Source organism: Nerophis ophidion, linkage group LG06 (assembly GCF_033978795.1).
Source record: "Nerophis ophidion isolate RoL-2023_Sa linkage group LG06, RoL_Noph_v1.0, whole genome shotgun sequence".
Taxonomy (NCBI): domain Eukaryota; kingdom Metazoa; phylum Chordata; class Actinopteri; order Syngnathiformes; family Syngnathidae; genus Nerophis; species Nerophis ophidion.
The window spans coordinates 23964669-23989377 of record NC_084616.1 but is presented as its reverse complement, the minus strand read 5'-3'; the positions used below and the strand labels follow the sequence as shown (position 1 = coordinate 23989377).

General features: G+C 41.7%; 1 protein-coding gene across 8 annotated transcripts in view; it reads left to right on the top strand.

Annotated features, from left to right (window-relative positions):
- The window catches only part of plch2a (phospholipase C, eta 2a), a 181352-nt gene that overhangs the window by 45449 nt on the left and 111194 nt on the right, over nucleotides 1-24709 (top strand). For all 8 annotated transcript variants that reach the window (XM_061903126.1, XM_061903124.1, XM_061903123.1 and 5 more), the window contains exon 2: nucleotides 18322-18468. In XM_061903126.1, coding sequence (XP_061759110.1) covers nucleotides 18322-18468 — 147 coding nt within the window. The remainder of the gene's footprint in view (nucleotides 1-18321; nucleotides 18469-24709) is intronic.

Below are 24709 nucleotides of genomic sequence, written 5' to 3'. Positions count from 1 at the left end.
ATAGCTATTATTTAAACCAGAAGTTGCCAGGAAGTCGTCCTGGCGACTTTATCCCTCAACTCCTTTCATGCCATGCCATGCATAGTTTCCCTCCCGCTCATGCCACGTGAGTTTTTAATTTTTGTTATTTCTCAGTTGTTGAGTTTTGTTTGTTTTTGCTAATCATGCCACAGTGCTAGTTTTTGTTCTCTAGTCAAGTTGGTTCTCCGCCCTTGTGCGTGCCTTTTGTTTTGCTTCCTTTGTTTACCTTTTTGTTAGTATATAAATAAACGTACTCACATTCACGTCTCGCTCGTTCCAACTATCATTTGCGTTGGAATAACAAACTATCCCATAGTCCAAGTCCTGACAAAAGAGATGGTCAAGAGACTATTAAACTACTAATTTGTCTATGCATGCCACTAAGTCTTTAAACTCTATTAACCATCTAAATTAAAAGGGAAATACTCTGAGGAAAATTAATTTCCTCAATGTATTAAATTACTTTGTAGCACTATTTCCCTAACTTTTTCTATAGACCGCTGGGTGCACTCATACTAGGTGGATTGTGTGAGTGCCACAGCTCAGCATGGTTTGATGAGCTGGACACAGACACACTACGGTAGTTCCTGTACGAGTACATGCATGTATTGGGACATCATGTATTGTGGTTATTCTTCTCAGCATTTATTATTATGGCAACCAACACTTAGAATCGACAAAGTCAAAAAAAGTTACAGTAACGTAGTAACACATCACAACGTGATGAGGACACCATGTCTTGAATCCTCAGGGTCTCAGTGACTGTATAGTTCTCTCAGAGTGGAAACCGTAGAGTCCTGAGACGCAAACCAACTTCTGGTCAGTCCGCTTTCATGGTACAAGGCATCACAGAATGGAACGATTTAGCTGCAGAGCAGAAAAGAGAAACAAACCAGGTTCTTTTCAAACACAAACTCAAATACTTCTTAACGAGAGGTCAGACATGGAACCGTCTGTGATCTAATTGTGTCATGTATTGTGTTTTCTGCCCTGTTTTATTGTTTGTGACTGTTTTTAACTGTACTGTGTGTAATTGCCCAACTAGGGATGGACAAATAAGCCCTGGCTAAAATGTTGTAACGTGCTCATGAAACATACTGTAAATCCAATACAGCGGGATGAAAGGAACGGCAGCCCTAATGCCTGTTTGATTCCATCCATCCATCCATCTTCTTCCGCTTATCCGACGTCGAGTCGCGGGGTAAGCAGCCTAAGGAGGGAAGCCCTGACTTCCCTCTCTCCAGCCACTTTGTCCAGCTCCTCCAGGGGGATCCCGAGGCGTTCCTAGGCCTGCCGGGAGAGATAGTCTTCCCAACGTGTCCTAGGTCTTCCCCAAGGCCTCCTACCGTTCGGACGTGCCCGAAACACCTCCCTAGGGAGGCGTTCGGGTGGCATTCTGACCAGATGCCTGAAACACCTCATCTCAGCTCCTCTCGATGTGAAAGAGCAGCGGCTTTACTTTGAGCCCCCCCCCCGGATGACAGACCTTCTCACCCTATCTCTAAGGGAGAGCCCCGCCACACGGCGAAGGAAGCTAATTTCGGCCGCTTGTACCCGTGATCATGTCTTTCCGGTCATAACCCAAAGTTAATGACCATAGGTGAGGATGGGAACGTAGATCGACCGGTAAATTGACAGCTTTGCCTTGCGGCTCAGCTCCTTCACTACAAAGGATCGATACAGTGGCAACATCACTGAAGACGCCACACCGATCCGCCTGTGGATCTCATGATCCACTCTTCCCTCACTCGTAAACAATACTCCGAGGTACTTGAACTCAGTGGTCCCCAACCTTTTTGAAGCTGCGGACCGGTCAACGCTTGATAATTTGTCCCGCCGCCGGGCTGGGGGGGCTCTTTTTTTTTTTGTGTGTCATGAAAAAGGGAGTTTTTTTGGGTTGGTGCACTAATTGTAAGTGTATCTTGTGTTTTTTATGTTGATTTAATAAAAAAAATAGATAAAAATAAAAATGTATAAAAAATTATTCTGCGGCCCGGTGGTTGGGGTCCACTGCTTGTACTCCTCCACTTGGGGCAAGATCTCCTCCCCAACCCGGAGATGGGACTCCACCCTTTTCCGGGCGAGAACCACGGACTTGGACTTGGAGGTGCTGATTCCCATCCCAGTCGCTTCACACTTGGCTGCGAACCTATCCAGTGAGAGCTGAAGATCTTGGCTAGATGAAGCCATCAGTACCTCATCATCTGCAAAAAGCAGACACCTAATCCTGCAGCCACCAAACCAGATACCCTCAACGCTCTGACTGCGCCTAGAAATTCTGTCCATAAAAGTTATGAACAGAATCGTTGACAAAGAGCAGCCTTGGTGGAGTCCAACCCTCACTGGAAACGGTTCCAACTTACTACCGACAATGCGGACCAAGCTCTGACACTGATCATACAGGGAGCGGACCGCCACAATCAGGCAGTACGATACCCTATAATCTTTGAGCGCACTCCCCACAGGACTTCCCGGGATACACGGCTGAATGCCTTCTCCAAGTCCACAAATCACATGTAGACTGGTTGGGCAAACTCCCATGCACCCTCAAGGACCCTGCCGAGAGTATAAAGCTGGTCCACAGTTCCACGACCAGGACGAAAACCACAATGTTCCTCCTGAATCCGAGGTTTGACTATTCGGCGTAGCCTCCTCTCCAGTATACCTGAATAGACCTTACCAGGAATGCTGAGGAGTGTGATCCCACGATAGTTGGAACACACCCTCCGGTTCCCCTTCTTAAAGAGAGGAGCCACTACCGGTCTGCCAATCCACAGGTACTGCCCAAGATGTCCACACGATGTTGCAGAGTGTTGTCAACCAAGACAGTCCCACAGCATCCAGAGCCTTAAAGAACTCCGGCCGGTTGTCATCCCCCTCCGGGGCCTTGCCACCGTGGAGCTTTTTAACTACCTGGGCGACCTCAGCCCCAGAAATAGGAGAGCCCACCACAGATTCCCCAGGCACTGTTTCCTCATAGAAAGACGTGTTGGTAGGATTGAGGAGGTCTTTGACGTATTCCCTCCACTGATCCACAACATCCACAGTCGAGGTCAGCAGAACACCATCCCCACCATACACGGTGTTGACATTGCACTGCTTCCCCTTCCTGAGGCGGCAGATGGTGGTCCAGAATCGCTTCGAAGCCGTCTGGAAGTCGTTTTCCATGGCTTCCCTGGACTCCTCCCATGTCCGTGTTTTTGCCTCGGTACCTGTCTGCAGTCTCCGGAGTCCTATAAGCCAAAAGATCCCGATAGAACTCTTTCTTTAGCTTGACGCCATCCCTTACCGCTGGTGTCCACCAGCGGGTTCTGGGAGTACTGCCAGGACAGGCACCAACCACCTTGCGGACTCAGCTCCAATCAGCCGCCTCGACAATAGAGGTACGGAACATTGTCCACTCGGACTCAATGTCCAGTGCCTCCCTCGTGACATGTTCAAAGTTATACTGGAGGCAGGAATTTAAATTCTGTCTGACAGGAGACTCTGCTAGGCGTTCCCAGCAGACTCTCAAAATGCATTTGGGCCTACCAGGTCTGTCGGGCATCCTCCCCCACCATCGCAGCCAACTCTCCACCATGTGGTGATCGGTAGAAAGATTCCCCCCCTACCCCCTCCCCTCTTCTCCCGAGACTCCAAAACATGAGACTGCAAATCCGATGACACAACTACAAAGTCGATCATGGAACTGCGGCCTACGGTGTCCTGGTGCCAAGTTCACATATGGACACCCTAATGAACTGTTGGATTCCCTAAAATAGAAACATTTTTAAAAAAATAACATGGTAAACTTGATTAAAAAGTACAAACCCCGTTTTCATATGTGTTGGGAAATTGTGTTAGATGTAAATATTAGACTTTGACTTCCTTTTTATTGTCATTCAAAATTGAACTTTTTGTTGCATTAGCTCTTGGTAGTGCAGGATAAAAAAAGCAATAAGGTGCAGATATAAATAAATAGATACCTGTACAGATAAAGATATTGCACTTTTGGCATATGCAGGTTTATGGATGCATGTTATATTGTCCTTTTATTCCAGCGAGGTAATCCATTTTGGGGGGAGTAGAGGGGAGAATTTTTTAATTAAAATGCGTTCAAGAGTCTTACGGCCTGAAGGAAGAAGCTGTTACAGAACCTGGAGGTTCTGCTTCGGAGGCTGCGGAACTTCTTCCTATAGTCCAGCAGTGAAAACAGTCCTCGGTGGGTGTGGGAAGAGTCTTTGCAGATTTTCTGAGCCCTGGTCAGGCAGCAGCTTTTTGCGATCTCCTGGATAGGAGGAAGAGGAGTCCTGATAATATTTTCCGCCGTTCTCACCACTCTCTGGAGAGACTTCCAGTCTGAGGCATTGCAGGCTCCAGTCCAGACAGAGATGCTGTTGGTCAGCAGGCTCTCTATAGTGCCTCTGTAGAATGTGGTGAGAATGGGGGGAGAGAGCTGTGCTCTTTTCATCCGACGCAAAAAGTGCATGCGCTGCTGAGCTCTTTTTACAAACCAGGTAGGGACCAGGTTATATTGTCAGTGATCTGCACCCCCAGGAACTTGATGCTGCTTACCATCTCCACCCCTGTGCCGTTGATGAAGAGTGGAGCGTGGCTGGACTGGTGCTTCCTGAAGTCAACGACGATCTCCTTGGTCTTGTCGATGAAACCAGATGTTTTACCTCCTCCCTGTAGTCCATGTCATTATTGTCACGGATGAGGCCCACTACTGTCGTCTCGTCCGCATACTTCACAATGTGGCTAGTAGTGGACCTGGCGCAGCAGTCATGGGTCATCAATGTGAACAGCAGCGGACTCAGGACGCAGCCCTGGGGGGAGCCGGTGCTCAGGGAGTGCACTGGAGGTGTTGTTGCCCACTCTAACAGACTGGGGTCTGTCTGTGAGGAAGACAAGCAGCCAGTTGCATAGGAGGGTACTGAATCCAAGGGAGGCCAGTTTGCTCACCAAATGCTGCAATGATTTGCAAATCCTTTTCAACCCATATTCATTTGAATGTTGCGCCTAGCACAATCCAGATGGTTATTTTCCTCTTTGTTCCGGAGGACACAACGTCCACAGTTTCCAAAACCAATTTGAAATGTGGACTCGTCAGACCACAGAACACTTTTCCACTTTGCGTCAGTCCATCTTAGATGATCTCGGGCCCAGAGAAGCCGGCGGCGTTTCTGGATGTTGTTGATAAATGGCTTTCGCTTTGCATGGTTGAGTTTTAACTTGTACTTACAGATGTAGCGACTAACTGTATTTAGTGACAGTGGTTTTCTGAAGTGTTTCTGAGCCCATGTGGGGAAATCCTTTAGAGATTGATGTCGGTTTTTGATACAGTGCCGTCTGAGGTATTGAAGGTCACGGTCATTCAATGTTGGTTTCCGGCCATGCCGCTTACGTGGGGTGATTTCTCCAGATTCTCTGAACCTTTTGATGATATTATGGACCATAGATGTTGAAATCCCTAAATTTCTTGCAATTGCTTTTTGAGACACGTTGTTCTCAAACTGTTTGACTATTTGCTCACACAGTTGTGGACAAAGGGGTGTACCTCGCCCCATCCTTTCTTGTGAAAGGCTGAGCATTTTTTGGGAAGCTATTTTTATACCCAATCATGGCACCCACTTGTTCCCAATTAGCCTGCACACCTGTGGGATGTTTCAAATAAGTGTTTGATGAGCATTCCTCAACTTTATCAGTATTTATTGCCACCTTTCCCAACTTCTTTGTCACGTGCTGCTGGCATCATATTCTAAAGTTAATGATTATTTGCAAAAAAAAATGTTTATCAGTTTAAACATCAAATATGTTGTCTTTGTAGCATATTCATTCAATTGAATATGGGTTGAAAAGGATTTGCAAATCATTGTATTCCGTTTATATTTACATCTAACACAATTTCCCAACTCATATGGAAATGGGGTTTGTAAATCATAATTAGTTGAAGGTGTTTCTATGGGTTGTCGGAGGCTTCTTTAGATCCAAATTATTTGACAAATCAGACTAATTTAGTGCATGGACACGTTGTCACATGCAACGTTGGGAACTGGCTCATCACTGCCGGCTGTTTGCTAATCAGCTTATTGTTGCTTAGTCTCCAGAATCCTTTTGGTTTCCTTTTAAATGCCAGTAAAGCCAACGCACAGTGGGAGGCTGACAGTTATCGTGATGGTAGTTCTCGCCGCCTGTGCACTATTGGTGTCAAGGCTGCGATGAGCGTTGGTTGGCATGTAATGTTTACAGGGATGGGTTTAGACGTGCACATTAGTGCCAGCAGGGGGGTTTTAAGAAATGTTTCCTGACTCAAGTAGGCTGTGCCTCCATATTCTTATCAACCAAATTGACAGTGGATCATTTCATGGATTACTGCCCACTCTCTCTCGCTCTCTCTCTCTCTCTTTCGTTGAAGGAGTGAACATTCTTAGCTGTGTTACAGCCTCTGAACATGGGGTGGTACAGTCAGCCAGCAGCCACAACACAGAGGGAAATCAATGTTGTATTTCCTCGCATGACAGAGCCTCCACTGTAATCATTATGATGTAGTTGGTTACGATCCTGTCGCATCATTTTCAGCAGTACTTTGAAACCAATAACTGATTTTCTTTGCATCGACTTTCCGGGTACTCCGGCTTTCTCCCACCGCCAAAAACATGCTCCAGGGGATAGGTTGATCGGCAACACAAAATTGGCCTTAGTGTGTGAATGTGAGTGTAATGGTTGTTTGTCTATCTGTGTTGGCCCTGTGCTGAGATAGCGACTTGTCCAGGGTATACCCCGCCTTCCGCCCAAAGGCAGCTGAGATAGGCTCCAGCGCCCCCTGCGACCCCAAAAAGGGACAAGCGGTAGACAATGGATAGATTTATGGACTTTTGCACTTTGAACACTTTTTTATCGGTCTTGCTACCAGAATACTGGAGCTTGTATTGGTTTAGCCTTATGCAATCTGTTAAAGGTGCCATATACCAAGTCATCATTAAAAGTCCCTGATATGTCAAAAGGCATAAACAAATCATGTTCTTTTTGAAAACCTCTTTAGTTGATAATGGTACTTCAGCGGGGATTTCAAAATTAGATTAACAGTCCAGAAATCTTGTTATTGTGTTTATTTCGATATTCCGCCCTCTACTGTTGGACCAATTAGAAAGTCTGTGAGGGTGTCTCATCCAGGTTGTCAGTTACGCACCATCTTCTTCGTCTGGCTACTGCTGAGGAAATGGGTTCCAACTTTAGCACGGCTGTCTATGATGGCAATGTGAAACGTATGGAGACAGCCAAATCGCATTATAAAATAATTCCTCATTTGTGTAGCCTGCAGGCATACCTTGGTAAAATGTCTCATCTTTAGTTTTGGGCATACATTAGGCTTCTAAGCATGTTCTACTCATTTTCACCAGTACAACCATTGCTAGCGTTGGTTGTAGTTCGTTTTAGTCTATGTTTTCTGATAGTACTGACAATAATCATATGATTGCTATTTGTTGTGATATTGTACGCAAGCATGGCATACTTTTTCCTGAAAATAGCCTTATTCTGTGTAAAATGTGTAGGTTAGGAATTTGTTATTGACAAAACACTTGTCTATTCAGCTATCATGGTCCCACTACCTCAACCTCTAGTAAGAGGCAGTGGAAGTTTGGAGTAGCCCAGTCCATCGAGCTGGATTCGCTGTGTATATGGCAACTTCAGTCAAGAAGAGAGAGAGGGGACTACAGAATTTTGACTGTGATTGCATTACCATTTCTGGCTACACTATTACATATGCACCTTTAATTGGTTCTTGAAACACCACTATTTTTATTCTGGCCTGTTTGAGAGTCAAACTGCTTGTGTGAGATGGAATTGCAAACTCAAGGCAGGAACTAAACCCTCAACATTACACTTGGGAGACCATTATTGTGGGAGCAAGGTTCATGGCTGATCAGTCAGTTGTACGTACAGGTTTGGATCAGTACAATTAACATTTTGACAAGATATATATGCCACACGCTTACATTGCCCACATTTAACATTCTGCGTAAAATATTAATACTAGGGATCAACCAGTTTTGGACGCCAATGCTTGACGTTTTGAGGATATCGATATATGCCCTTTTTTTATTGTTTTTTTTTTATTTATCATCCTCCCTTGTACAGTACGTCTCTTCTGCTCGCTTATTTTTGGACTAAGAAATCCATTTTTTAGCCTTCCAAATTCAGTTTTGTTTGTTTTCGCTACTGCAACGATGGCATCCGCTCGACAAGCCTCTGTCCGCAGCACTCGGAGCGTGGGCTAGGGCTGGCCAACATGGCTAAGAACTATGTCACGATAATACATTTTTTTAATTGATCTCCGATAAGTATTGATACTTTTTCTAACTTATTTAGGCCTGCCAATAAATACCGTAAAACCCATTACAACATGGCATGTGTGCTATTTGTCAATGGAGAGGGTGTCTGGTATCCAGGTAGAATGAGGTAGTAAAATCCATCCATCCATCCATTTTCTACCGCTTGTTCCCTTTTGGGGTCGCAGTGGGCGCTGGCGCCTATCTCAGCTACAATCGGGCGGAAGGCGGGGTACACCCTGGACAAGTCGCCACCTCATCACAGGGCCAACACAGATAGACAGACAACATTCACACTCACATTCACATTCACACACTAGGGCCAATTTAGTGTTGCCAATCAACCTATCCCCAGGTGCATGTCTTTGTAGGTGGGAGGAAGCCGGAGTACCCGGAGGGAACCCACGCATTCACGGGGAGAACATGCAAACTCCACACAGAAAGATCCCGAGCCTGGATTTGATCCCAGGACTGCAGGACCTTCGTATTGTGAGGCAGACGCACTAACCCCTCTCCCACCGTGAAGCCCGGCAGTAAAATCATTTAGTAGATTTTATGGTAGTTGCAGATTTGAGACACTAAATGGCAGTAGTGTACAAGCAACACAGATTTGTTTGTGAAGGTGCTCATTAAACCAACACATTAGAAGTGTCAGGACGTTGCTGCACCGTCTGCATTAAAACCCTCAAAACTAAAGAAAAGTTTCTGTTAGTGATTCTATACCTCAAGATGTCACGGTTTGGCTTTTCCCTCAATGCAGAGAATCCACAGCGAGACAGAAAGAATGCACAACCAAACTAGGTTGTGGATAATGTTATGTGATTGGCTGTTAATGTGTCTTTCCCGTTGCTCCGTGATACTTCCTGTTTACTGTTAGCCGGGTTCCTAAAGTGCGAGTGACTTCATGTATCGAATCTTGCTTCATAATTTCTGGTTTCTTCCGACCAAAAAATAACAAACATATGTTGACTATTTTATCGAACACATTTTATATTGATATTGATTGTGTTTATCACGATCAATGTTCGTAATAATGAGTTTTCTATAAGAACAGCATTAGTAACGAGAGAATTAACAGTACTAGTTATCAGTATCCACCGTCAAATAACCAGAACAGCTGATCTTTAGTCACACTTAATCATCATTAGTTTTATATTTGACCGCACCGTGTGCGTGTGTGCGTGTGTGCGTGTGTGTGTGTGTGCGTGTGTGTGTGTGTGTGTGTGTGTGTGCGTGTGTGTGTTTTTGGTACAAGTCAATGTGCTGGCACACTGTACGTGTGAGTTATGGAGGCTGCATGCTGACTCGCTTGGCACCCTGCGGTGAATGAGCTCCGGGCACTGGGGTAGTTTCCTGTTCATTCTCTCAAAAAGGCTGTGTGCTTGTGCCAGGTCAGTACTGCTGACTGATGTTAAAAACCAACAAGATTAGAGTGAGGGCCTTAATAGCCAGACTGTTGTCAACTTGGGGAAAGAAAAAAAAAACACCAACTACCAATTAAATTAATCACAAAACAAATTACTAACTGCCCCAAACAAGGCATACAGGTACCTCGGTAATTGGGATGTTCTTATAAAAAAAACTCCTCTCGATGTGGAGGAGCAGCGGCTTTACTTTGAGCTCCTCCCGGATGGCAGAGCTTCTCACCCTATCTCTAAGGGAGAGCCCCGCCACCCGCCGGAGGAAACTCATTTCGGCCGCTTGTACCCGTGATCTTATCCTTTCGGTCATGAGCTTTGGGTCATGACCGAAAGGATAGGTGAGGATGGGAACGTAGATCGACCGGTAAATTGAGAGCTTTGCCTTCCGGCTCAGCTCCTTTTTCACCACAACGGATCGGAACAACGTCCGCATTACTGAAGACGCCGCACCGATCCGCCTGTCGATCTCACGATCCACTCTTCCCCCACTTTTGAAGAAGACTCCTAGTTACTTGAACTCCTCCACTTGGGGCAGGGTCTCCTCCCCAACCCGGGGATGGCACTCCACCTTTTTCCGGGCGAGAACCATGGACTCAGTCTTGGAGGTGCTGATTCTCATTCCGGTCGCTTCACATTTGGCTGCGAACCGATCCAGTGAGAGCTGAAGATCCCGGCCAGATGAACCCATCAGGACCACATCATCTGCAAAAAGCAGAGACCTAATCCCGCGGCCACCAAACCGGAACCCCTCAACGCCTTGACTGCGCCCTAAAAATTATGTCCATAAAAGTTATGAACAGAACCGGTGACAAACGACAGCCTTGGCCGAGTCCAACAGACACTGGAAACAAGTCTGACTTACTGCCGGCAATGCGGACCAAGCTCTGACACTGATCGTACAGGGAGCGGACCGCCACAATAAGACAGTCCGATACCCCATACTCTCAGAACACTCCCCACGTCCCAAGAGCTACCTTATGTAGCTGAGGATGGGACCGCCAAGTGCCCTGCCTTCGGCTGACACCCAGCTCACAACGCACCCGACCTCTATGGCCCCTCCTATGAGTGGTGAGCCCATTGGAGGGATGACCCACGTTGCCTCTTCGGGCTGTGCCTGGCCGGGCCCCATGGGGATAGGCCCGGCCAACAGGCGCTCGCCATCGTGCCCCATTTCCGGGCCTGGCTCCAGAGGAGGACCCCGGTGACCCGCGTCCGGGCGAGTGAAATCTGAGTCCATTATGTTGAAATTCCTTAGAAGTCTTCGAGCTGCTCTTTGTCTGATCCCTCACCTAGGACCTGTTTGTTTTGGGAGACCCTACCAGGGGGCATGAAAGCCATAGCTCCTAGGATCATTGGGACACGCATATTCCTCTACCACGGCAAGGTGGCAGCTCAGAGAATGCTTACTCAAATGTAAAAAAAGATCCTACTACGAAACAAATTAGTCAGTACTTGACCCACCAAAACAGCAAATTTTTAACATGTAACTTCCCTTAAAAAGAAAAACATTGTAAAAACAAACGTAGAAATGATTCAAGTACTTTTATGAACATAATGTACATGTGGGGTGTACACATTGCAGTTATGGCTGCCCTCAGAAGACCGTTTGTAACAGTAAATATTGAAGAATGGAAATGTATAGGTGTATATATATATATATATATATATATATATATATATATATATATATATATATATATATATATATATATATATATATACATATATATATACATATATATATATATATATATACATATATATATATATATATATATAATGTATGTATTTATGTATGTATGTGTGGGCTTCACGGTGACAGAGGGGTTAGTGCGTCACAATACGAAGGTCCTGAGTAGTCAGGGTTCAATCCCGGGCTCGGGACTTTCTGTGTGGAGTTTGCATGTTCTCCCCGTGAATGCGTGGGTTCCCTCCGGGTACCGCGGCTTCCTCCCACCTCCAAAGACATGCACCTGGGGATAGGTTGATTGGCAACATTAATTTGGCCCTAGTGTGTGAATGTGAGTGTGAATGTTGTCTATCTATCTGTGTTGGCCCTGCGATTAAGTGGTGACTTGTCCAGGGTGTAAACCGCCTTCCGCCCGATTGTAGCTGAGATAGGCTCCAGCGCCCCCCGCGACCCCAAATAGGGAATAAGCGGTAGAAATGGATGGATGTATATGTGTATATATTATATATATATATATATATGTATATTAATAATGTATATGTATATGTGTATGCATATGATTATATATGTATATATATACAGTATGTATATATATATATAAATTGATCTAAAAATATACCTGTGTGTGTATATATAAACACACGTGTGTGTGTATATATATATATATGTATATGTATATATATATATATATATATATATATATATATATATATATATATATATATATATATATATATATATATATATTATGTATATGTGTATGCATATGATTATATATATATATATATATTATGTATATGTCTATGCATATGATTATATATATGTATATATGTGTGTATATATATATATATATATATATATATATATTTATAATATATATATATGTATATATATATTTATATATATATATTTTTTAATTTATATATATATATATATATATATATATATATATATATATATATATATATATATGATTTCATTTTCCGGCATGATCTGGCACCTGTCCACAGTGCCAAAACCACCAGTAACTGGTGTACTGACAATGGCATTATTGTCCTCCATTGGCCTGCCAACTCCCCTGACCTGAACTTCATAGAGAATTTGTGGGTTATTGTGAAGAAGAAGCTGAAAGACACCAGGCTCAATAATGCAAATGAGCTAAAGGCCGCTATTGAAGCATCATGGGCATCCATAACACCTCAGCAATGCCACAGGCCGATTGCCTCCATGCCACGCCGTATTGATGCAGTAATCCGTGCAAAAGGATTCCCAACCAAGTACTGAGTGCATTAATTGACATTTTCAAATGTTTGATTTTGTTCTGCTGTTATAAATCTTTTTTTTTTACTTGGTCTGAGGAAATATTCCAATTTTTTGGGATAGGATTTTTGAGCTTTCTTAAGTTGTATGCCATAATCAGCAATATTAAAATAATAAAAGGCTTGCAATATTTCAGTTGATGTGTAATGAATCCAGAATGTATGACATTTTCAGGTTTTTAGTTGCATTACAGAAAATAAAGGACTCTATCACAATATTCAAATTTTCTGAGACAGTCCTGTGTGTGTGTGTGTGTGTGTGTGTGTGTATATATATATATATATATATATATATATATATATATATATATATATATATATATATATATATATACATATATATATATATATAAATATGTATATATATATATATATATATATATATATATATATATATATATATATATATATATATATATATATATATATATATATATATAACCCCGTTTCCATGAGCAAATCACAATTCTCATTTATCCCGATTCTAAATCAATTCATAATTTTAAAAATACGGTAATAAAAAAGAAAAAATAATGAAGAATTGCGATTTGGTTGTGAAATTCTTATATATATATATATATATAGATATATTGTTTTATGTAGAGCTTCAGTCGTTCAAGAGTACGGGGTCTCCGCTGTCGTATTTTACGCTTCATAATGCGCCACACATTTTCGATTGGAGACAGGTCTGGACTGCAGGCGGGCCAGGAAAGTACCCGCACTCTTTTTTTACGAACCCACGGTGTTGTAACACGTGCTGAATTTGGCTTGGCATTGTCTTGCTGAAATAAGCAATGGCGTCAATGAAAAAGACGGCGCTTAGATGGCAGCATATGTTGTTCCAAAACCTGTATGTACCTTTCAGTTTTAATGGTGCCTTCACAGATGTGTAAGTTACCCATGCCTTCGGCACTAATGCACCCCATACCATCACAGATACTGGCTTTTGAATTTTGCGCCTAGCACAATCCGGATGGTTCTTTTCGTCTTTGTTCCGGAGGACACGACGTCCACAGTTTCCAAAAACAATTTGAAATGTGGACTCGTCAGACCACAGAACACTTTTCCACTTTGTGTCAGTCCCTCTTAGATGATCTCCGGCCTAGAGAAGCTGCCGGCGTTTCAGGATGTTGTTGATAAATGGCTTTCGCTTTGCATAGTTGAGCTTTAACTTGCACCTACAGATCTAGCGACTAACTGTAATTTAGTGACAGTGGTTTTCTGAAGTGTTCCTGAGCCCATGTGGTGATATTATTTGGAGATTGATGTCGGTTTTTGATACAGTGCCAAATGAGAGATCATAGGTCACGGCCATTCAATGTGATTTCTCCAGTTTCTCTGAACCTTTTGATGACATTCTGGACCGTGGATGTTGAAATCCCTAAATTTCTTGCATTTGCACTTTGAGAAACGTTGTTATTAAAATTTTTGACTATTTGCTCATGCAGTTTTGGACAAAGGGGTGTACCTTCCCCCATCGTTTCTTGTGAAAGACTGAGCATTTTTTTTTGGAAGCTGTGTTTATACCCAATCATGGCACCCAGCTGTTCCCAATAAGCCTGCACACCTGTGGGATGTTCCATATAAGTGTTTGATGAGCATTCCTCAACTTTATCAGTATTTACTGCCACTTTTCCCAACCTATTTGTCACATGTTGCTGGCATCAAATTCTAAAGTTAATGATTATTTGCAAAAAAAAAAAATGTTTATCAGTTTGAAGATCAAATATGTAGTCTTTGTAGCATATTCAACTGAAAATGGGTTAAAAATTATTTGCAAATAATTGTATTCCGTTTATATTTACATCTAACAGAATTTCCCAACTCATATGGAAATGGGGTTTGTATATATACATACACACAATAATTTACATATATATATACATAAATATAAATATAAATATGTGTGTGTGTATATATATGTATATATACATATATATACACAGTATTTATATATATATATATAGATATATATATATATATATACATATACTTTTATCCGAATACATACATATTCGTATATACGTATGTATCTATGTATATCTGTATATATATGTGTGTGTGTGTATATATATATATATATATATATATATATATATATATATATATATATATATATATTTATATGTGTGTGTGTGTGTGTGTGTGTGTGTGCGTGCGTGCGTGTGTGTGTGTGCGTGCGTGCGTGTGTGTGTACGTGGACCTACTTGAATAAATCGGAGATATACCCGCGGAAAGCCATTTTGAAAAAAATGCAAAAAAAAAATATATCAAGAGGACAGTGAAGGTTTTCAAGGAGACAAAAGTCGTGGACACGAAGCCACAGCTGTCAAGAGTCTCTCAATACTCCAACAACACTAGTTGTTTTAAATGAGGAAAAAGCCACTAAAAAGATTGGAGAAGTCTCTCAAAACTTGAAGAACAAAGTACATTGTACAATAAGCAGCCACAATTGAAAAATACAGCAAAACAAAAGTATTTATTGATTACATCTATGACACAGATTTGTTTTTAACTCATTTTTTTGCACCTTTTTATAGAAAATATATGCATCATCGCAGATGATGGAAATTTTATGATGAATTCATGTTGACCACACCCACAGATATGTTTTCAATCTTGGGGAGACCCTGTTCAAGTATGCCAGCAAGAGAGCAGCCAATGGAGGTCCCCACAAATAAACCGATGTCATCTGCGAGGTTTACCACCCCAAAAAGGCTAAAACACTCGGTTAAACAAATAAAAGCAGCAGAGATTGGAAAGTTTGGTGTGGAGTGGGGGGGGGGTCAGGTTTTAGGTGATTGTGTATTTCCCCGATCACATCCATGAAGAATCATAATAAATACGAATCATGACTTGGATAGGTATATATATATTTTTTTGATGTATGACAATTACACTGCAAGGTTGATAGTCAACTAGTTAATTTTTAAGACACCACTAGTAGCTATATGTGTTCCGTTTGATTGATGGACTCAGTGATCAAATGAGCCAATCAAGCTGCTTCAGACATAAATCGGCATGGCGTAGTGGGTAGAGCGGCCGTTCCAGAAACCTGAGGGTTGCAGGTTCGCTTCCCTCCTATTGACATCCAAATCGCTGCCGTTGTGTCCTTGGGCAGGACACTTCACCCTTGCCCCCGGTGCTGCTCACACTGGTGAATGAATGATTAATGAATGATAGGTGGTGGTCGGAGGGGCCGTAGGTGCAAACTGGAAGCCACGCTTCCGTCAGTTTACTCCAGGGCAGCTGTGGCTACAGATGTAGCTTACCACCACCAGGTGTGAATGAATGATGGGTTCCCACTTCTCTGTGAGCGCTTTGAGTATCTAACAATAGAAAAGTGTGATATAAATCTAATCCATTATTATTACAATTATTAAATTAATGAATATGTTTGGTTTGCATAACATTAGGGCTGCAATGAACGACTATTTTGATAATATCTTAACAACTAGTTGACTAGTCGGATAATAAAGCGTACACACATTTAATGACTAATTTTTCAATCGACTTCTAAATGCAGCTTAAGTTATTTTAGGCGTGTGCTTTCTAACAACAAAGATGACTAATTCATAATGTAACTGTGCTCCTCATTCAACTGTTACAAAAATTTAAATGACTATTAAAATGTTGTCCATTTAAAATAAATGAAAGGCTAAGTGCTAAAAAAAAAAAAAAAAAACTCTCGCGGCTGTGTTGGAGCCACTATGGATTGAACTTTCACAGTATCATGTTAGACCCGCTCGACATCCATTGCTTTCGGTCCCCTAGAGGGGGGGGGGGGGGGGTTGCCCACATCTGAGGTCCTCTCCAAGGTTTCTCATAGTCAGCATTGTCACTGGCGTCCCACTGGATGTGAATTCTCCCTGCCCACTGGGTGTGAGTTTTCCTTGCCCTTTTGTGGGTTCTTCCGAGGATGTTGTAGTCGTAATGATTTGTGCAGTCCTTTGAGACATTTGTGATTTGGGGCTATATAAATAAACACTGATTGATTGATTGAAAAAAAACAAACAATTAACCTTGCTTATGTATTTAAAAAAAAAAACAAACAGTTAAAATAGCAGCACATCTAACTTCCTCAAAAAGAAACCAATTGTCTGATGTTTGAAAAAGCTGAACACTGATATATTGAGTATTGATTGACTTTTGGCAGTTTTAGCACTCTTATAGACTCAATATGTAGAATTATATATTTAATCCATTATTAAAATGTTGGCTATTTTATAGATTCATAGGTTTAATTTTATGAAACCTCCGCATAGGTTCCTGTCTGTCTCTCTCTCTGTGTGTGTGCGTGTGTGTGTGTGTGTGTGTGTGTGTGTGTGTGTGTGTGTGTGTGTGTGTGTGTGACTGTGTGTGTGTGTGTGTGACTGTGTGCGTGCGTGCATATTATTGTGCCTTTTTTTTTACTGCATTGTAAATTGACTCTGCTTTAAAAAGTACTTGAATTGTAGACAATGTTTAGCTGGGCTGACTTTGGCTAAAATGATGGTTAACGTTTTTTTCCACACAACTTGGTCTCACTCTTGTGAGAAAGCTTGCAAGGTAGAAGCTAACACTATTACTGAGGTTGTATCTGCATCATCTCTCCAGATGTCCTACATCATGTCTCCGCTTTAATTGCTGGTGTATCACAGATGTACTGCCAGAAATGGACTTTGCTTTAAAACATACTTGAATTGATGTAGACAAAGTTTAGCTGGCTGATTTTAACCATAATTACAGTTAAAGTTTTGTTTCACACAACTTAGTCAGACTCATATTAACGAGCTAGCAAGGTAGAAGCTAACACAATTACTGAAGTTGCATCCTCCTTCCAAACGTCTAACATCATTTCTCCGCTTTAAATGATGGTGTATCACAGATGTACTGCCATCAAAACAAGATCCTCTTTGCAAAATGAGCATACCATACCATGCCAACTTTATTTATAAAGCCCTTTAAAAATAACCAGAGTCGAAGAACAAAGGGTTGTACGCCACATAGAAATACAGGCAAAGGACAGATTAAAAAAATAACATTTAAAACAAAAGTAAAAAACACATTGAAATAGCAAATACAAATTACCCTAAGAACAATTTTATTAGATAAAAAGCAGTTAAAAAGTTAAAAACAGTTGAAAAAGTTAAAAACAGTTTAAAGTCTCATGCTGGGTTAAAAACCAGTGAATAAAAATGGGTTTTAAGAAGGGTTTTAAAAATAGCCAAAGAAGGGGCCTGTCTCACTTGGAGAGGGAGATCATTCCAGAGTTTGGGACCCGCAACAGCAAGGTATTCATGTTTTTAACAAAATTAAGAGGAAATATCCTCACACTTTACACGTTATCACTGGTCATATTTTTGCCAGTGAGCCAATTCCGCCTGGAAAAAACACAAGAGGTGAGGTCACGACTATTGCCGACAGATATGATTGTCGGCGACAAATTTTATTGTCTAATTGTTGTACTTGAAAGAAACATGGTGTGTGTACTTTCTGTTTAAGCAGTTTTTGTTAGTTTTTTTTAATATCCAAGTTCCAACCTCTGTTCTCTTCTGTGTGTTTTGTTGTGTCTCCAGTGGAGAAATGTATGAGCTCCATGCAGATGGGTACCCAGATGGTGAAGCTGCGCGGCAGCTCCAAGGGACTGGTGCGCTTCTTCTTTCTGGACGAGCACAAGTCCTGTATCCGCTGGAGGCCGTCGCGCAAGAACGAAAAGGCCAAGAGTGAGTGTTGTCTTTCTGTCGTCGCAGAGAAACATCATTTCTATTCTGTCCCGATTCTGCAGTCTAATGTATTCATGCTGCGAGTATAAGAACAGAACTGTCTTTTATCCCTCCATTCCTTTCACACGCCAGTCCTCTTTCAGCCTTTGACATTTCAGATAGATAGATAGATGGATAGTACTTTATTTATTCCGTCAGGAGAGTTCCTTCAGAAAAATTAAAATTTTCAGCACAATCCCATTCAAGATCAGACAAACATTACAGGGAGACAGAACAGGATCGCTGACGGGTCTGCCGGCTTCCGGCGCCCATTACAAAAAAGATGACATACAGGTAAACAAGGGGGGAATGGGAGAAAAAAATAGAAGATTAAAATAAAATAAAAAAATCTGTCTTAGCCTGGGCCCTGGAGAGGGGGTGCAGACTGAGGCCAAGGGAAAAAAAACAACTCATAGCCATAGTACACATCCCTCTTACATGTGTGTAAGAGGGAAACATCAAACATCAAAGAACACAGAGGACATTAAAGACATTAAAGCAGCAGATACAACCAGACACTTCTACATACAGCTATGAATAAAAAGTAAAAGAAACATATCCACTGTGGTGGCCTCTGCGGTGTTCCACGCCATCATCCGCTGGGGTGGGGGGAGCTTCTTATCTACATTTCATGTAGATAAGAAGAAATTGAGATAGTGTGTAGCCGTGTCAGCCAAGGTAAATAAAAGCATTTTACAAGTAATTTCATGAGCTGTAAGGGTGAGGTATTGCTGTTTTTTTTTTATATATCTTTAGAAAAACAAGCCAAGTGTAACAATCAAAAAGTAGCAATCTTAGAGCTTTATGAGGAGTGACAGTTGAGCGTATTGGAAGCCTGGTGTTTATTGTGTGTGTTTCGAGATGGGAAAAGATATGACGTCGCACTAGGGTTGTACGGTATACCGCTACTATGAAAGTACCGCATTATTAGTGAATCATATTTATATAGCGCTTTTCTCTAGTGACTCAAAGCGCTTTACATAGTGAAGCCCAATATCTAAGTTACATTTAAACCAGTGTGGGTGGCACTGGCAGCAGGTGAGTGAAGTGTCTTGCCCAAGGACACAACGGCAGTGACTAGGATGGCGGAAGCGGGAATCGAACCTGCAACCCTCAAGTTGCTGGCACGGCCGCTCTAGCAACCGAGCTATGCCGCCCTAATGAATTATAAATGGTACTATAGTGTCTCTCAAAAATAACTATACCATTTTTTTATTTTAAATTTATGGCGGCACACCGTTGTGACGTTGTTAGTTTTACGAGCAGACTGGCTCATGTTAGGCAACGCACACGCACAAAGTACAACGGAGACATTTGGGCTTAAAAACGTAACGATAAAGGTGAAGCTATAAACACTGAAACGTTGTTCTACAAGAATTGCTTTAACACTTAGCGAGCGGCAGTGTTTTAGCTACTTCTAAATCACTAATCTTCGCCTCCACGGCGACACAAAAAGTAAGTTTCTTACAACAAGAACGAGGAATAGCTAAACAAGCTTCACGACACACAGTAGGAGGATACAATAGCTAACCGCTAACAGCTAGCTTGCGCTCCTCAATGTAAACACAAGGGTGGGTCTACACTAATGTTCCTCGTTGCAATGATTACATCGATACATCACAAAATATTTTTTTTTGTTCTTTTAAAATTCATTAATGTTTATAAACTGAGGAAACACATGAGGACTTAGATTATGACCAATGTATGATCCTGTAACTACTTGGTATCGAATCGATCCCCAAATTTGTGGTATCACACAAAACGTATGTAAAGTATCAAACAACAGAAGAATAAGTGATTATTACATTTGAACAGAAGTGCAGATTGAACACGTTGAAACAGAAAGTAAGCAGATATTAACAGTAAATGAACAAGTAGATTAATATTTCATTTTCTACCCCTTGTCCTTCATAATGTTGACAAAATAATGGAATGAAAAATGAAACAATATTGTACTGCATACATCAACTTATGTAGGAGCCTTTGTTTGTTTACTTACTACTAAAAAACAAGTTGTCTAGATTGTTCGACATCTTATTTATTGACATAATTGTTCTTTGATTGCAATTTTCTTTTTTGGTCCCCTTTATTTAGAAAAGGATCGAAATACAATTTGTTATCGGTACCAAAATATGGGTATTAGAACAACCCAATGGGGAAGTTATATAATTTAGTAATTATAAATACAATGCACCCACCCCCATGTGTGTGTGTATATATATATATATATATATATATATATATATGTATATATATATATATATATATATATATATATATATATATATGTATGTGTGTCAATTATTGTGTTTATGTATATATACAAACCCTGTTTGTATATGATTTGCAAATTATTTTCAACCCATATTCAGTTGAATATGCTACAAAGACAACATATTTGATGTTCAAACTGATAAACATTTTTTTTTGCAAATAATCATTAACTTTAGAATATGATGCCAGCCACATGGGCCAAAGAAGTTGGGAAAGGTGGCAATAAATACTAATAAAGTTGAGGAATGCTCATCAAACACTTATTTTGAACATCCCACAGGTGTGCAGGCTAATTGGGAACAGGTATATGATTGGGTATAAAAACAGCTTCCCAAAAAAATGCTCATTCTTTCACAAGAAATAATGGGGCGAGGTACACCCCTTTGTCCACAACTGCGTGAGCAAATAGTCAAACAGTTTAAGAACAACGTTTCTCAAAGTGCATTTGCAAGAAATTTAGAGATTTCAACATCTACGGTCCATCAAAAGGTTCAGAGAATCTAGAGAAATCACTCCAGGTAAGCGGCATAGCCGGAAACCAACATTGAATGACCGTGACCTTCGATCCCTCAGACGGCACTGTATCAAAAACCGACCTCAATCTCTAAAGGATATCACCACATGGGCTGAGGAAAACTTCAGAAAACTGCTGTCACTAAATACAGTTGGTTGCTACATCTGTAAGTGCAAGTTAAAGCTCTACTATGCAAAGCAAAAGCCATTTATCAACAACATCCAGAAACGCCGCCAGCTTCTCTGTGCCGAGATCATCTAAGATGGACTGATGCAATGTGGAAAAGTGTTCTGTGGTCTGACGAGTCCACATTTCAAATTGTTTTTGGAAATATTCAACATTGTGTCATCCGGACCAAAGAGGAAGCAAACCATCCAGACTGTTATCGACGCAAAGTTCAAAAGCCAACATCTGTGATGGTATGGGAGTGCATTAGTGCCCAAGGCATGGGTAACTTTCACATCTGTGAAGGCACCATTAATGCTGAAAGGTACTTAAAGGTTTTGGAACAACATATGCTGCCATCTAAGCGCCATCTTTTTCATGGACGCCCCTGCATATTTCAGCAAGACAATGCCAAGCCACATTTAGCACGTGTTAGGTACTTTTCTGGCCCGCCTGCAGTCCAAACTTGTCTCCCATCGAACATGTGTGTTGCATTATAAAGCGTAAAATATGACAGCAGAGACCCCGGACTATTGAACGACTGAAGCCTCTACATAAAACAAGAATGGGAAAGAATTCCACTTTCACAGCTAAAACAATTAGTTTCTTCAGTTCCCAAACGTTTGAGTGTTGTTAAAAGAAAAGGTGATGTAACACAGTGGTGAACATGCCCTTTCCCAACTACTTTGCCACGTGTTGCAGCCATGAAATTCTAAGTTATTATTTGCAAACAAAAAATAATGCTTATGAGTTTGAACATCAAATATCTTGTCTTTGTGGTGTATTCAATTGAATATGGGTGGAAAATGATTTGCAAATCATTGTATTCCGTTTATATTTACATTTAACACAATTTCCCAGTTTGTGTATATAACATGTGTATATATCTGTATATATATATATATATGTGTGTATACATATATATATATATAAAATATATATATATATATATATATATATATATATATGTATATATATATATATACATATATATATATATATATATATGTATATATATATATATATATATATATATATATATATATATATATATTTATATATATGTATGTGTGTAAATAAATGTGTGACATTAATATACATATGTGTGTGTGTATTAGAGATGCTCGGATAGGTAATTATATCATCCGCAACCGCATTACTAAAGTCGTCACCCACCCGCCATTCACTCGAACCAACATTATATCAATACCGCAACCGCCCGCCACCCGACCGTTGTTACATATCGGGGGTCGGCAGCCTTTACCACTCATAGATCTGATTTGACCTGTTTCACAGAGTATAGAAAACAATGGTAGCCGCACACATTCTCGCGATTGTTTACTGGTGCTTATCCAGATAACGAGAATAAGGGCGTGCTATGAAGCCATTGCCTTTGACACCTTCAACAACATGTACAAACTGTTTGCCAGTCCAGCAACATGTTGTGTGCGGTTTCCGCAGAAACACGTACAAGATTGAAAGGCACACTGGTTGACACAGAGTACACTGAGGGTTGTGATATAAACAATTTTAACACTCTTGCTAATATGCGCCACACTGTGAAGCCACACCAAACAAGAATGACAAACACATTTTGGGAGATCATCCTCACAGTAACACAACATAAACGCAACACCAAAAATACCCAGGATCCTTTGCACCCAGGACTCTTCCTGAATATATTTTACACCCCCGCACCCCCAACCCCGCCAACCTTACCAACGCACGGGAGGGTGGGGGACAATGGGGTTTGGTGCTAGCGGGGCAGGACAGTGAAGTCTGGCAGTCCCTAGCCACAACGTGGCACACAGGCGGTGCGTGTTAGATTCAGTCGTTAAGCTCATGGAATGAGGCAGAAGAGCTTCTCGGCAGCTGCACTCATGACTGAGCAGCCCTATTCAGGATCCACTTTGCTCATCCCAGTAGGGGAGGGGGTTAGAAAAGGTACCCTAAAAATAGGCTGCCTCGGAACATCCTGTCTGGAATACCGCATGAAGAGGGATCACCACCACGCGGTCAGAAACAAAGAAAACACAAACTACACATTGGAGCCTGGAACGTGCGAACCCTCACGGACAACCAAGCCAGCGATCGACCTGAAAGGCGAACTGCCATCATCTCCAGAGAGCTAAGGAAGTTCCAGATCGACATCACAGCAGTCTCCGAGACCCGACTGGCCGATGAAGGGCAGCTGAAGGAAGAAAAAAGCGGATACACTTTCTTTTGGAAAGGAAAGCCTGCAAATGAGCCAAGAATCCACGGTGTGGTTTTTGCTATTAAGAACTGCCTCATCAACCACCTCCATGAACTCCCTGTGGGCATCTACAAGGGCCTGATGACCTTACGCCGTATGTCTGCTAGCAGTCATATGGCCACGGTCGTTAGTGCCTATGCACCAACCCTTGATGCACAGGATGAAGTTAAAGAGGCCTTTTATTGAACAATTTCCCTTTTGGATCAATAAAATTTGTCTAAGTCTAAGTCGTATGCTTACCTGGACAAAGTTCTATCTGAAGTCCCCAAGGAGGACAAGTTAATCCTGCTTGGAGACTTCAACGCTAGAGTGGGACAAAACCACCACCTATGGAGGGGTACGCTGGGGAGAGAAGCGGTCGGAAATACAAACTTTAAAGGCACACTACTGCTAACTAAGTGCTCGGAGCACAACCTGGTCATCACTAACACACTTTTCCGTCAGAAAACGAAGTTCATAACATCATGGATGCACCCTCGCTCCAAACTGTGGCATCTCATTGACTACGTCATTGTCCGCTCTAAAGACCGTCGCGACGTCCTAAACACCAGAGAAATGACCATTGCAGACAACTGCTGGATCGACCACTGCCTCATCCGCCCTATTATGTCCATCTGCTTAATGCGGAAAAGACGGATGCAGAAAAGACGGTGCCGGCCAAGAATTAACATCAAGCTGTTGAGTGACACCACATACCAACAACAGCTGCAAGAGGCCTTTAGCGGAGCGTTGCTCAAACAGTACCCAGAGGATACGGAAACACACTGGAGCACACTTTGGACTGCCATAATGAAATCCTGCAAAAATATCCTTGGTCTCGAAAAGTGGACACATCAAGACTGGTTTGATGAGAACGACACTGAGATCCAGCAATCAATTGACAACAAGCGGCAAGCTTTCATCACTTGGCAAGCTTTCATCACTTGGCAAAACGACATCCACTGCAAAGTGAAAAGAGTAGCCCATGCCGAAGCGAAGGCAGCTGTCCACACAGG